The sequence below is a fragment of the Oncorhynchus masou genome, chromosome 15 (genome assembly GCF_036934945.1).
Source record: "Oncorhynchus masou masou isolate Uvic2021 chromosome 15, UVic_Omas_1.1, whole genome shotgun sequence".
NCBI lineage: Eukaryota > Metazoa > Chordata > Actinopteri > Salmoniformes > Salmonidae > Oncorhynchus > Oncorhynchus masou.
Genome location: NC_088226.1, coordinates 63,992,203 through 64,008,016, shown reverse-complemented (window position 1 = coordinate 64,008,016; position 15,814 = coordinate 63,992,203). Strand labels below are relative to the sequence as shown.

The following is a 15,814-nucleotide window of genomic DNA, read 5'->3' as shown; positions in this document are numbered from 1 at the left end:
CCCAAAGGGCTTCTAATTTTTTGAGGCCCCCTTGGCGCCCCCTTCTGTACTGAGCCTGTAATACCGTAAATTCCTGCCTGAGAGAAGAACGTTATGATGATATACAAATCTGAATACCACCCAACCCTAGTCTCGTGTCCCCTAAAATCACCTTTCTTGCTCATGTACAACCTGAAGTCATCAGGGACCTCTGTCTGAAATCCCGACATCATCTGTGTCTCTGAGCTGGATTGAACCATTGGGAAACAGCTCCTTCTATAGAGTAGAGTGGACTCATGGCAGTAGAGATATGAATTGAACTACCATTGAGACAGCCTTTAATGTAACTGAGCTAACTGCTGAAGTGCAGTACAGACTCATAGTTGCTGCAGTCGCTGCTGATAAGACTACTGAAGGATTACCTATCATTTTAACCAGTATATCTGTCAGTCATTGTAGTTTTGGTTCACATAATTCTCTCTTTTGAAGGGAGTGTAGACTCCAACTGATCCAAAATATTTAGGAAATGTGTTTATCTGCAATCAACTGCAAAATTGGTCTTGAGTGCTTGTCCTTTATTGAAAACTAATTTTTTTGTCCCCAAAACGTTTCATGTCATTGATAATGCTTACTGTCTTTAAATATGTTTTTACAGGTACCACTTTTGTGTCCTACATACTGTCTTAAATGTATGTAGAATTAGCATGCTTCTGATTATATACATAGAGTGTATGGTTAATACCATGAATAATATTGATTCTGGTGATCTTTTCCCAAAATATAACTTTCTTGCACACACAGAGCCTGCAGTCATCGGGAACCTGACTGTCACTGAAATCACAACATCATCTGTGTCTCTGAGCTGGACTGAACCATTCGGAAACAGATCCTCCTTCAGAGTAGAATGGACTGATGGCAATACCAATGGCAGTCAGAATACCCCAGAAACCTCTTGTAATGTTACTGCTCTCACTGCTGGAGTGCAGTACCTCTTCACAGTCACTGCAGTGGCTGGAGATAACACAACTGTAGGACAGAGCAAGACGGTTTCTAAGTATACAAGTAAGTAACTCAGATACTTTAGTGTTGGATTGTTTCAATGCCACAGATACTATTCGCATTCATTGATATGCTAACCTCCCCTGTTAATGTAATGGTGAGAGGTTAGCATTTTTTTGGGGGGGGGGGGGTTATAATATTTGTGTCTATATTTCTCAATCATTAATTATTAATATTTTATTCAGGATTATGCGTAATCATTGTAGCACCCAACAAACTTTAAGTCACGAGCTTGATGTAGCCATGGCATGCTATGAATATGTGACCAAATACTTCTCATTTTACTACTTTAATAAACAAAGTGAATTTGTCCCTATACTTTTGGTCACATAAAATTGGGGGACACATTTTTTAAGGAATCTGTGACCAACAGATGCATATCTGTATTCCCAGGAATGTGAAATCCATAGATTAGGGCTTAATCAATGTATATCAATTAACTGATTTCCTTATTAGAACTGTAGCTCAGTAAAATCTTTTAAAGTTTTGCATGTTGCGTTAATATTTTTGTTCAATGTGTCATACACCCCCAAAAATGCTGCCTTGCCCTGTTATTGTAATGGTGAGAGGTTACCATGTCTTGGGGGGGGGTATGACATTTGTGCGTCTGTAACTCTCTCACTCATCATTATTCACAATTTATTATCCATAATAATGCCAGAATTCACATTAATATACATTCAGTTAGAAACATATCCTATTCTTATTTTGAGGCTATGCAGTGTTTGTTTAAAATCTGAGTAAAACAATATTATATGTTGGGTTCTGATGGGGTATGATAGTTTAACTAATTTAATGGCATTCATAAGTTATATTCTTCAACATTCAATGGTTATATACACTAAATCACAAGAAGTATGTGGACAGAGTATTAATATCGAGGTTGTCCCCCCATTAGATGCTATAACAGCCTCAACTCTTCTGGGAAGGCTTTCCACTACATGTTGGAACCTTGCTGCTGGGTCTTGCTTTAATTTGGCTAGAAGAGCATGAGTGAGGTCGGGCACTGTTGGGTGATTAGGCCTGGCTCGCAGTCGACGTTCCAATTCATCCCAAAGGTGTTCTATGCGGTTGAGGTTAGGGTTCTATGCAGGCCAGTCAACTTCTTCCACACCGCTCTCGACAGACCACTTCTGTATGGATGTCGCTCTGTGCACGGGGGCATTGTCATACAGAAACAGCAAAGGGTATGGACTACAGGTAAATTACCGAAGTGGGAGTTCTTCAAGGACAAGATTGTCTTTTGTGGACGTGAAATTGACCGCAATGGATTGCACAAAACTCAGGACAAAATCGATGCAGTGGTACAGGCACCACAACCGCAAAATGTCACCTGTCAAATCAAGTCAAATTTATTTATATAGCCCTTCGTACATCAGCTGATATCTCAAAGTGCTGTACAGAAACCCAGCCTAAAACCCCAACCAGCAAGCAATGCAGGTGTAGAAGCACGGTGGCTAGGAAAAACTCCCTAGAAAGGCCAAAACCTAGGAAGAAACCTAGAGAGGAACCAGGCTATGTGGGGTGGCCAATCCTCTTCTGGCTGTGCCGGGTGGAGATTATAAAAGAACATGGCCAAGATGTTCAAATGTTCATAAATGACCAGCATGGTCAAATAATAATAATCACAGGCAGAACAGTTGAAACTGGAGCAGCAGCACGGCCAGGTGGACTGGGGACAGCAAGGAGTCATCATGCTCGGTAGTCCTGAGGCATGGTCCTAGGGCTCAGGTCCTTCGAGAGAGAGAAAGAGAATTAGAGAAAAGCATACTTAAATTCACACAGGACACCGGATAGGACAGGAGAAGTACTCCAGATATAACAAACTGACCCTAGCCCCCCGACACATAAACTACTGCAGCATAAATACTGGAGGCTGAGACAGGAGGGGTCAGGAGACACTGTGGCCCCATCCGATGACATCCCTCGACAGGGCCAAACAGGAAGGATATAACCCCACACACTTTGCCAAAGCCCCCACACCACTAGAGGGATATCTTCAACCACCAACTTACCATCCTGAGACAAGGCCGAGTATAGCCCACAAAGATCTCCGCCACGACACAACCCAGGGGGGGGGGGGGGGGGGCGCCAACCCAAACAGGAAGATCACATCAATGACTCAACCCACTCAAGTGACGCACCCCTCCTAGGGACGGTATGAAAGAGCCCTAGTAAGCCAGTGACTCAGCACCTGTAATAGAGATAGAGGCAGAGAATCCCAGTGGAAAGAGGGGAACCGACCAGGCAGAGACAGCAAGGGCGGTTCGTTGCTCCAGAGCCTTTCCGTTCACCTTCACACTCCTGGGCTAGACTACACTCAATCATATGACCCACTGAAGAGATGAGTCTTCAGTAAAGACTTAAAGGTTGAGACCGAGTTTGCGTCTCTCACATGGGTAGGCAGACTATTCCATAAAAATTGAGCTCTATAGGAGAAAGCCCTGCCTCCAGCTGTTTGCTTAGAAATTCTAGGGACAATTAGGAGGCCTGCGTCTTGTGACCGTAGCGTACGTGTAGGTATGTACGGCAGGACCAAATCAGAGAGATAGGTAGGAGCAAGCCCATGTAATGATTTGTAGGTTAGCAGTAAAACCTTGAAATCAGCCCTTGCCTTGATAGGAAGCCAATGTAGGGTGGCTAGCATTGGAGTAATATGATCACATTTTTTGGTTCTAGTCAGGATTCTAGCAGCCGCATTTTGCACTAACAGAAGTGTATTTAGTGCTTTATCCGGAAAGTAGAGCATTGCAGTAGTCTAACCTAGAAGTGACAAAAGCATGGATACATTTTTCTGCATCATTTTTGGACAGAAAGTTTCTGATTTTTGCAATGTTACGTAGATGGAAAAAAGCTGTCCTTGAAATGGTCTTGATATGTTCTTCAAAAGAGAGATCAGGGTCCAGAGTAACGCCAAGGTCCTAAACAGTTTTATTTGAGACGACTGTACAACCATTAAAATTAATTGTCAGATTGAACAGAATATCTCTTTGTTTCTTGGGACCTAGAACAAGCATCTCTGTTTTGTCCGAGTTTAAAAGTAGAACGTTTGCAGCCATCCACTTCCTTATGTCTAAAACACATGCTTCTAGCGAGGGCAATTTTGGGGCTTCACCATGTTTACTTGAAATGTACAGCTGTGTGTCATCCGCATAGCAGTGAAAGTTAATATTATGTTTTCGAATGACATCCCCAAGAGGTAAAACATCCCCACAATAGTGGTCCTAAAACGGAACCTTGAGGAACACCGAAATTTACAGTTGATTTGTCAGATGGCAAACCATTCACAGAGACAAACTGATATCTTTTCAACAGATAAGATCTAAACCAGGCCAGAACTTGTCCTTGTAGACCAATTTGGGTTTCCACTCTCTCCAAAATAATGTGGTGATCGATGGTATCAAAAGCAGCACTCCGTGAAATGTTCTAAGGTTAATTTGCCAGGGCAGTAGTTAGCCTAGTGTTTAGAGCATTGGACCAGTAACTGAAATGTTTCTAGGTCGAATCTCTGAGCTGACAAGTAAAAATCTATCATGCTGCCCCTGAACAAGGCAGTTAACTCACTGTTCCTAGGCCGTCATTGTAAATAAGAATTTGTTCTTAACTGACTTGCCTCATTAAATAATAAAATAAATATAGAACCTAACACAATGTACCAAGGATGTTTGATGTGGGGAATGATAGTCAATGCCAACATCAGGTTTTGCAGCAACTACATAAAGGGTATGTTGGAATTGTCAAAATGAAGCTGCTCATAAGAAGCCACTTCTGGTGGCCTGGTCTGGATCAACAAAAATTAAGCTGTTTGCGAGGAGCCACTTCTGGTGGTCTGGTCTGGATCAAGAAACAATGAAGCTGTTCGAGGATCCACTTCTGGTGGCCCGGTTTGGATCAACAGGTAGAAAACAATGAACAGCAAGCGGCACTGTAGTGCCAAGTCTCGCTCCTTATCAGCTTCCACCCCCAAGCCATAAGACTCCTGAACATCTAATCTAATAGCTACCCAGACTATTTGCGTTGCCCCCCCACCCCTTCTTTTACGCCCCTGCTACTCTCTGTTATTATCTATGCATAATAACTTTAATAACTCTACATACATGTACATATTACCTCAATTACCTGGACTAACCGGTACCACCACACATTGACTCTCTACTGGTACTCCCTGTATATAGTCTCGCTATTGTTATTTTACTGCTGCTCTTTAATTACTTCTTCCTTTTATTTCTTATTCATATTTTTTAAACTGCATTTTTCGTTAGGGGCTTGTTAGTAAGCATATGACTAATACAAATGTGATTTGATTTGAGAGCGGATGTTTGGAAACCCTCCACATGCCTGCTCCTGTCCCAGTCCACCCAGGGGTATGGCCCACAGAGCCATGGCAGAGAATTCATGTGGACTATACTGGTCCCTTTGAAAATCACATGTTTCTGGTTATAGTTGATGCCCATTCCAAATGGCCAGAGGTGTTTTGCACTGCCTCCTCCACCTCAGCTCAGACGATAGAGTGTCTCAGAACAACGTTTGCACACTTCGGATGGCCTCTGCAGCTGGTATGCGACAACACGCAAGCTTTCGTAAGTGACGAGTTTACAAGATTCATGTCAGTAAATGGAATCAACCTCTGCTCCGTACCACCTTGCCACCAATGGGCTGGCAGAACGCTTTGTGCAAACCCTAAAGCAAGGACTCGACAAATGAAAGCCCAGCAGCACTAATGTTTGGGAGGCCTCTCCGCACACAGCTGGACATCATGAAGCCAAACAGGCGTAATGAAGTGCTGAACATAGAAGCCAAGATGCTCTCCGGTGGCCGGGAGCGCCATCTCCAAACAGGACAAGAAGTGATGGTGCGAGACTACAGAAGGGGAGGGAAATGGACAAGAGGGACAGTACAGGCACAAACGGAACCCAGAACTTACCAGATTCAAGTGACCCCAGTGCTAATGTGGTGACGTCACATTAACCAAATGCATTCCACGGAAAACAGCACAACAACTGAGAGAGAACAGGCACAGAGAGATCCTGGGAGTGACACGCAGGGAACTGTAGAGGACGGTGGGGCAGTAGAGACACCAGGCTGAAAGAAGGGAAAGTGTGGATGAAGGTGCTGCTATAGCAGAAGCTATAATGGAACAAGCACACAGTGAGGATGTGCAGGAGTCTCCAGACAATCCAAGGCGCTACCCAGAACAAAGGTCCTGTCCAGACAGACTAGACTTATAAGCAAACAAACACAACCAAAAACTTACACTGTTAAAGTTCAAATCAAAGATGCAAAATAACTTACAACAATTTCTGGGAAATGCTTCACTTGTGGTTTGGTAAAAGTAATTCTCATTGTATTAGAGAAGGAATGTTCTGTTAATTACTGTCCCCTTTAAGAATGGTGCGCCCTTGGTCATGCGTAGTGTTGCTATGTTATTCTTGTACTAACTAGCTTTAGTAAATGTGAAGCTCCAGTTCACTTCCTTGGAGTCTTTCTTATTATATAAATGAGTAATACAAGCTAAGACACTATAGCCAAATCCACTAATTTGATGGGGTGTCCACATACTTTGGTATATATAGTGTATGTAAATCATGCAAAAGTAAAAACAAATGATGTAGCAAGCAATCGATCAATGGGGTGGCAGGTGACCTAGTGGTTAGAACATTGGGCCAGTAACTAAAAGGTTGCTAGATTAAATTCCTGAGCTGACAAGGTAGAAATCAGCATTTCTGCCACTGAACAGGCAGTTAACCCTCTGTTCCTAGGCTGTCATTGTAAATACGAATTTGTTCTTCACTGACTTGCCTAGTTAAATAAAAGTAAAATAAGAAAATTAATGAAAATAAGAATATTAGTCAGCAGCATACCACCCTGCGTTCCACTGCTGGCTGGTTTCTTAAGCTCAGCAGGGTTGGTCCTGGTTAGTCCCTAGATGGGAGACCAGATGCTGCTGGAAGTGGTGTTGGAGGTCCAGTAGGAGGCACTCTTTTCTCAGGTCTAAAAATGTTTCCCATTTCCCTGTGTCGAGTGCTGTTTTTTGGATGGGACATTGAACAGTTGTCCTGAATCTCTGTGGTCACTAAATATCCCATGGCACTTATTGTAAGAGTAGGGGTGTTAACCCCAGTGTCCTGGCTAAATTCCCAATCTGGCCCTCATACCATCATGGCCACCTGATCATCCCCAGTTTACAATTGGCTCATTCATCCTCTCCCCTGTAACTATTCCCCAGGTTGTTGCTGTAAATGAGAGTGTATTCTCAGTCAATTTACCTGATTAAATAAAAATAAAATCACATTGTTTTTAAATGTTTATATTAGTGTCATTTAAAAAAATCCCTATTCCTCCGTTACAGAGCCTGCAGTTGTCCGCAACCTCTTTGTCTCTGAAATCACAACATCATCTGTGTCTCTGAACTGGACTCAACCAGAGGGAAACAGCTTCTTCTATAGAGTAGAGTGTACTGATGCCAATATTAGTCAGAATGTCCCAAAAACCTTCACTACCATTACTGGGCTGACTGCTGGAGTGCAGTACCTCTTCACAGTCTCTGCAGTGGCTGGAGATAACACAACTGTAGGAGAAGACAGTAAAACAATCAATTTTACAAGTATGTTATTTTGCAAGTATTATTTTATGATTCAAATGATATGGATTCATGGATAAGGTGGAAATGTCAATGTCGAAAATGGCAAAACAATCTAACCAAAGTTGGTTGTGGTTTTCTCTTTTCTGTCCATATTTTCCATCAGTCATTGCAATTAACCTTTTCTGCTTTTGACAGAACCTGAACAACCTGTGGACATTGTGGCTACGAGACGAGGAACAAGTCAGCTGAATGTGACATGGACCTTGCGTAACGGAACTGTGAACTTCTACAGCGTGAACATATTTAATGCTGCTTTGAACTATACATCCAGCAATACCACACATACCAGGGAGGCCAGCTTCACTGGGTTACAGCCTGGGAGGGTTTATGAGGTCACAGTGACTGCTGTAGCTGGAGACTTTATGAACCAGTCTGCTCGGGTCCAGTTAGCCACCAGTAAGTCATGGTCAATGATGTACATACTATGCATTTACTGTAGTTTGAAGTTCATAAAAGTTTGTATGCGAGTGTGAGAATGTTTTCTCTGGTTTTGTCCTGAATAAAAAGCTAAAGCACCTAATGTGTGTTTGTGTGAATGAGAATTTGTGTTTGCAACTTTCCTAGCATCACTCTTATTTCTCTTCCATAGATCCCAACCCACCTGGACCCCTCACCATCACAGAGAGGACAACCAGCTCCCTCGTTGTCCAATGGACAACCCCGGGTCTAATGATTGGAGCGCAAGGCATCTCCTATAACATAAGCTACCAGCTTAATGGGACTGGTTTAGGAGAGAGAAACCAGTCTCCCTCTACCGCTAGTCTCAGCAGTAACCTGACCTCTCTGTCCTCTGGGACTTGCTACACCATCACAGTGAAAACCATGGGACCTCAGAATCTAGAAAGCACCAGTGTTTATGCATCGGAATGTACCTGTGAGTAGACTTGTGACAACCGTTCAGTAGACTGTGCTCTGGGTGACGTTTTGACTGAAAATGTTGCAGAAATATTCTGAAACCTTTCTAATAATCCTACATGCCTTAACACATTTAATATCGTAGTAAGATCACTGATTTAAGGTAGATTTTTTTCTCTCCATTCCTCCTAGTACCCAAACCAGTGGTGAACCTCACAGCCACCCCGTTGTCCAACTCCTCATGTAAGCTACAGTGGACTGACCCTGTGGAGGTTAAGAACTACTACACCTATAGAGTCCAGTACATAAAGGCTACAGGCCCTGTACCGAAAACAGTCAGTACCAACTTCACACAAGTCAATGACCTAGAACCTGGGACTGGCTACAACTTCACTGTTACCTCGGTAGCAGCAACGGGAAGCGAAGGAACTCCAGAACGCACGTTCTGTAACACTAGTAAGCCAGTGTTCTAAACTTCCAAAGCTATTCGTAGAGGAATCCAAGAGAAATGCAAGAGCATTCTAGTCAGCCAGCAAACTGCAGTTACTCTGGGGTAGTCAGGAGGTGTATAACACTGTCTGCGATATGATTCTGTGTTATAGATGATATTAATATGATATCTACCCTCTTTGCCCTTCAGAACCCAACGTGGTCAGTAACCTCACGTTTGAGGGTCTGAACACAACCGCTATCAGACTTTCCTGGCTCAAGCCAAATGACCACAAACCAACCTACTCATATCTGGTGACCATCTCCAAGAATGGTTCTGTGGTAGAGAGCTCAACCATGGTCGAGATGTACACCTTCACCAATCTCACTCCTGGGAACTGTTATAACTGCTCTGTGGTCACGGTCGTCCAGGGTGTTAAGTCTGATTCAACGGAGACGATAATCTGCACAAGTACAGTTCTAAAGATCCCCCTTCCTCCCTTCAACCCTTCTTCCTTTCAACCCCTCATCCCTTCAACCCTTCATCCCTTCCTCCCGTCAACCCTTCATCCCTTCCTCCCGTCAACCCTTCATCCTTCATCCCTTCCTCTCTTCAACCCTTCCTCCCTTCAACCCTTCATCCCTTCCCCCTTCCTCCCGTCAACCCTTCAACCCTTCTTCCTTTTAACCCTTCATCCCTTCAACCCTTCATCCCTTCCTCCCGTCAGCCCTTCCTCCAGTCAACCCTTCATCCCTTCAATCTTTCAACCCTTCATCCCTTCAATCTTTCAACCCTTCCTCCCTTCAACTCTTCATCCCTTCCTCCCGTCAACCCTTCCTCCCGTCAACCCTTCCTCCCGTCAACCCTTCCTCCCGTCAACCCTTCCTCCCTTCAATCTTTCAACCCTTCCTCCCTTCAACTCTTCATCCCTTCCTCCCGTCAACCCTTCCTCCCTTCATCCCTTCCTCTCTTCAACCCTTCCTCCCTTCAACTCTTCATCCCTTCCTCCCTTGATCCCTTCTTCCCTTCAACCCTTCATCCCTTGGCTTTCTCCCCTTCTCACTTTTACCTTCTTTACATAGCAAAGTGGATTTCATCCGAGACGGGTGACAGTGCGTATTTCATATATTAAGTGTAGGAGCCTAGTGGTTAGAGTTTTGGGCTAGTAATCGAAAGGTTGCAAGTTCAAATCCCCGAGCTGACAAGGTACAAATCTGTTGTTCTGCCCCTGAACGAGGCAGTTAACCCACTGTTCCTAGGCCGTCATTGAAAATAAGAATTTGTTCTTTTAACTGACTTGCCTAGTTAAATAAAGGTCAAATAAAAGCCAAGTTAAAGACACATTTAACACATTTAAGATCTCTGTATCTCTAGTCTAAAATGTGAAATGTTAATGTTTTTATCCCTTCTATCCACCCTTCAGAACCTGCGGTGGTGAAAAACCTCATCGCCATAGGAACAACAACCAACATGAGTGTGACCTGGTATAGACCTATGGGACAGGTGGACAACTACACCGTTACTATCTACAAAAACAATGTGATGGAAGACAACCGTACCATCTCCAACAACTATCTATCAGTTGTGTTCCAGAACCTGAAGCCAGGGAAAGTCTATGTTGTCAAAGTGGCCACCAATAGTGGACCACTCACTGAGGCACTAAATGTTACAAATGCAACGTGTAAGTCAGTACATGTCTATAAAAGTCCAACATTCCAACTGTACTCCATTTGTTTAGCATGGACCAATTTGTTTAAATTCATATTTGGTGGTGGAGATTCCACGTCTGGGTTTTCAAGTCTTCATTAACCCACATGAGTTCATTCTATATTGTTCTGAATAGCATATACAGCACAATGCCAGAGATAGATCATAATCTAGATAGAACGTTGTCTGATGTAGTCCCATGCCTGAGACACTCCATCGGCAATCTCTTCCATAAGTGACTTCTCCCTGGCTTGTTCCCAGATCCCAACCCTCCTGGAGGCATCATGGTGGTGGACCAGACTACTGGTTCCATCAACATCAGCTGGGCCCGACCCCTGGACATGGACCTAGGTCAGTACAGCTTCTCTGTGTTCCATCTGGACCGGCAGAACCTGACGGAACACAACTGGACCCTCCTGAAGAACCTCCAGTCTGGAACACTCTACAACATCTCTGTGGTAACTGTAGGGCCGTTTGACTACCAGAGCACAGTGGTGACGACGGCCAACTCTACCAGTGAGTGACTACTGAACACAAACATTTACACTGTATCTACACCCCGGTGTGAGCCGAATCAGGAGGACGCGGTACTCGCAGCGCACGACGTCCGTTACACACATACTCACACACACACAGATTGAACATGTTCGGTAATTATCTTTGTTGTTCCTTTGTCCCAGGGCCCCAGTCTGTGATCAGACTGATTGAGGCAGGAATCACCACCACCAGTGTGACTCTAGTCTGGTTTCAACCAGAGAGCAAACCAGGCTACACCTTCAGAGTGGAGGTCACCAACCAGTCTGTCACCACCAACACCACCAACATCAACATCACTGGGCTACAGTCTGGGAGCAAATACACCTTTACAGTGACAACACTCACAGGGGACGGCACCATGGCAACCCCGGTGACGGTGTCTTATTTTACAAGTATGTTCCCATGGCAATAAAACTCATCTTAGTTTGGTATTAATAAGAGTATGTTGATCAGTATTCACTTCTTTGTATCCTGAAGACTAACCTAAGATCCTCTGTTTCCAGGACCATTCGCCGTTAGTGGTTTGGTAGCCTCTACAGTAAACACAACCACTGTGAATCTGACCTGGACCAAACCACCTCAGTACCAGAGTGGTTACACATACCGTATCCAGACTGAGGGGTGCATGTCCCCTCCCACAAACCGCACCACGGAGACAGGAGAGGGGTACCTCATCTCAGAACTCACACCAGGAACCAGATGCACCTTCAGTGTTTCCGTCAAGGCACTGAACAGCATAGAGGAGAATCCGTCTCAACCTCTCAGTACACAAGTCAGATCTCCTTCCTTTTACCTTTTTAGTTATTTGGTGTTTTTCTAAAAACTCTCAAAAGGAGTTCATATCGCTTCTTATCTCCCCCTCTCTCCTTTCTAACATCCCCCCCTCTCTGTTCCTCTCTCCCTCTCTACCAGAGCCTGAGTCTGTCCATACGTTCATCGACAACAATGGTAGCAACAGTACCATAGTGGTGCGCTGGGAAGCGCCCAGAGGAAACGTAGAGCATTATATCGTCTATCTGAACAAGGTCCTTTTCTCAGATTTGCTGAACTCCAGCATTCGGTCAAAATCCTTCCTTAACCTGTCAGCTGGCAGAAGCTACACAGCCGTGGTGACCACTATCAGTGGGCCCTTCAATGCTTCATCAGAACCTGGAACTACAGCAACATGTGAGTCTGAGGGAGGAGATGGAGGGAGAAGGCCCAGAGTTCTACTAAGCATGCCTCTTTTATCTGTTAGAGTTCATTCATTTGTTTCGACTGTTTAATCGAAGACAAATACTTTTTTTCTTTCTCACTTAACCAGATATAACTTTCAAGATTATTTCTACAAGGAAATTCAATTCACAGATGTTATTGGCAACTTATATAAATAGACATTTCTGTCCAAATCTCTCTCAGATCCCAACCAGCCTGGGCCCATCCTGATCTTGGAGAAGACCACTAGTTCTATCTCTGTGGAGTGGAGTGAAGCTCCTCTGATGGCCGACACCACCTTCAGTTACCTAGTGACCTACCTTTCAACGCAACAAAATAACAAGACGGTCACTCTGACAAACACAAGTCAAACACTACCCAGTCTGTCCTCTGGAACACCCTACAATATCTCTGTGGCTACAGTGGGAGTGCTAGGGCTCCAGAGTGAGAAGGTCTGGAGCAGTTTGGTCACGACCAGTGAGTGTTAACACACACATACTACATACATGACATGCGAACACACACACACACACACACACACACACACACACACACACACACACACACACACACACACACACACACACACACACACACACACACACACACACACACACACACACACACACACACACACACACTACACACTAAACACACAGTGGCAAGAAAAAGTATGTGAACCCTTTGGAATGACCTGGATTTCTGCATAAACTGGTCATCAAATTGATCTGATCTTCATCTAATTCACAACAATAGACAGACATAGTGTGCTTAGACTAATAACACACACATTTGTCTTGTCTATATTTAATGTCATTTAAGGTTGGAAAAAGTATGTGAACCCCAAGGCTAATGACTTCTCCAAAAGCTAATTGGAGTCAGGAGTCATCTAACCTGGAGTACAATCAATGAGATGAGATTGGAGATGTTGGTTAGAGCTGCCCTGCCCTTTAAAAAACACTCACAAAATGTGAGTTTGCTATTCACAAGAAGCATTGCCTGATGTGAAACATGCCTCGAACAAAAGAGATCTCAGAAGACGTAAGATTAAAAAGCTGGAAAGGGTTACAAAAGTATCTCTAAAAGCCTTGATGTTCATCAGTCCACGGTAAGACAAATTGTCTATCAATGAAGAAATTTCAGCACTGTTGCTACTCTCCCTAGGAGTGGCCGTCCTGCAAAGATGACTGCAAGATCACAGAGCAGAATGCTCAATGAGGTTAAGAAGAATCCTAGAGTTTCAGCTAAAGACTTACAGAAATCTCTGGAACATGATAACATCTCTGTTGATGGGTCTACGATACGTAACAAACACTAAACAAGAATGGTGTTCATGGGAAGACCTTACGGAAGATGCCACTGTTGTCTGCAAAAGTGCACCTGGATGTTCCACAGCGCTACTGGCTAAATATTTTGTGGATTACAGATGAAACTACAGTTGAGTTGCTTGGAAGGAACTATGTGTGGCGAAAAAAATGCACAGGACACCAACATCAAAACCTCATCCCAACTGTAAAGTATGGTGGAGGGAGCATCATGGTTTGGGGCTGCTTTACTGCCTCAGGGCCTGGACAGCTTGCTATCATCGCCGGAAAAATGAATTCCCAAACCATGATGTGGACAGTTGGGTGATGCAACAGGACAACAACCCAAACAACAGAAGTAAATCAACAACAGAATGGCTTCAACAGAATAAAATACACCTTCTGAAGTGGCCCAGTCAGAGTCCTGACCTCAACCCGATTGAGATGTTGTGGCATGACCTCAAGAGAGCAGTTCACACCAGACATCCCAAGAATATTGCTGAACGGAAACAGTTTTGTTCAGAGGAATGGTCAAAAATTCCTCCTGACTGTTGTGCAGGTCTGATCCGCAACTACAGAAAACGATTGGTTGAGGTTATTGCTGCCAAAGGAGGGTCAACCAGTTATTCAATCCAAAGGTTCACATACTTTTCCCACCCTGCACTGTGAATGTTTACACGGTGTGTTCAATAAAGACATGAAAACGTATAATTGTTTGTGTGTTATTAGTTTAAGCAGACTGTGTTTGTTTATTGCTGTGTCCTAGATGAAGATCAGATCAAATTTTAGGACCAATTTATGCAGAAATCCAGGTATTTCCAAGAGTTAACAAACTTTTTCTTGCCACTGTACATGACATTTTAGCAAACACATACTACATACATGACATTTGAGCACACACACACACACACACACACACACACACACACACACACACACACACACACACACACACACACACACACACACACACACACACACACACACACACTACATACATGACATGCGAGCACACACACACACTACATACATGACATGTGAGCACACACACACACACACACTACATACATGACATACAAGCACACACACGCACACAGACTAATTTCTGAACACATACACTCAAGCACACCCACTTATACAATCCCAGCCCTGAGACGTTTGTATTCTGTATTCATAGCTATTGTTACACTAACCTCTCTATACTCCATTACATCTCATTTCCCAGGACCAGAGAGTGTCCAGTCCCTCAGTGTAGTGACAGCAGAGGAGAACATAACATTGACCTGGAACAAGCCTGTGGATCACAAACCAAGCTACCACTACTATGTGATCTGGATCAACTCTGGGTTAATCATCAGTAACACAACCACACTTATGGAAGACCTAATCATCGCTCAATTGGTTCCTGGTAGTCTGTATAATTTCACTGTGACAACAGAGACAGCTGATGGAACAAAGGGAGCTCCAGTCTCAAACTCCATCTGCACCAGTAAGATCATAACATGCTTTACATGCTTTCACACGTAGGCTACCATACTGTACCACCAGTGTGTAATGCATTGATAATGCATATAGGGATTTAAAGGACATACTATCATTACTATCACCTACAGACACCGATCCAGATTTACTATCACCTACTGACACCGATCCAGATTTAATATCACCAACAGACACTGATCCAGATTTACTATCACCAACAGACACGGATCCAGATTTACTTTCACCTACAGGCACCGATCCAGATTTACTATCACCTACTGACACCGATCCAGATTTAATATCACCAACAGACACTGATCCAGATTTACTTTCACCAACAGAAACTTATCCAGATTTACTATCACCAACAGACACTTATCCAGATTTACTTTCACCAACAGACACTTATCCAGATTTACTTTCACCAACAGACACTGATCCAGATTTACTATCACCAACAGACACTTATCCAGATTTACTATCACCAACAGACACTGATCCAGATTTACTTTCACCAACAGGCACTGATCCAGATTTACTATCACCAACAGACACTAATCCAGATTTACTATCACCAACAGGCACTGATCCAGATTTACTTTCACCAACAGACACTGATCCAGA

At 43.7% G+C, this 15,814-nt stretch overlaps 1 protein-coding gene across 1 annotated transcript in view; it reads left to right on the top strand.

Moving 5' to 3' along the window:
* Positions 1-15,814, top strand: part of LOC135556901 (receptor-type tyrosine-protein phosphatase beta-like) — a 126,602-nt gene that overhangs the window by 100,689 nt on the left and 10,099 nt on the right. The window contains exons 24-36 of the mRNA XM_064990309.1: positions 781-1,041; positions 7,388-7,642; positions 7,817-8,077; positions 8,271-8,555; positions 8,729-8,992; positions 9,177-9,437; positions 10,390-10,647; positions 10,935-11,189; positions 11,354-11,602; positions 11,714-11,982; positions 12,125-12,377; positions 12,609-12,881; positions 14,934-15,197. Of these exons, the coding sequence (XP_064846381.1) occupies positions 781-1,041; positions 7,388-7,642; positions 7,817-8,077; positions 8,271-8,555; positions 8,729-8,992; positions 9,177-9,437; positions 10,390-10,647; positions 10,935-11,189; positions 11,354-11,602; positions 11,714-11,982; positions 12,125-12,377; positions 12,609-12,881; positions 14,934-15,197 (3,408 nt within the window). The remainder of the gene's footprint in view (positions 1-780; positions 1,042-7,387; positions 7,643-7,816; positions 8,078-8,270; positions 8,556-8,728; positions 8,993-9,176; positions 9,438-10,389; positions 10,648-10,934; positions 11,190-11,353; positions 11,603-11,713; positions 11,983-12,124; positions 12,378-12,608; positions 12,882-14,933; positions 15,198-15,814) is intronic.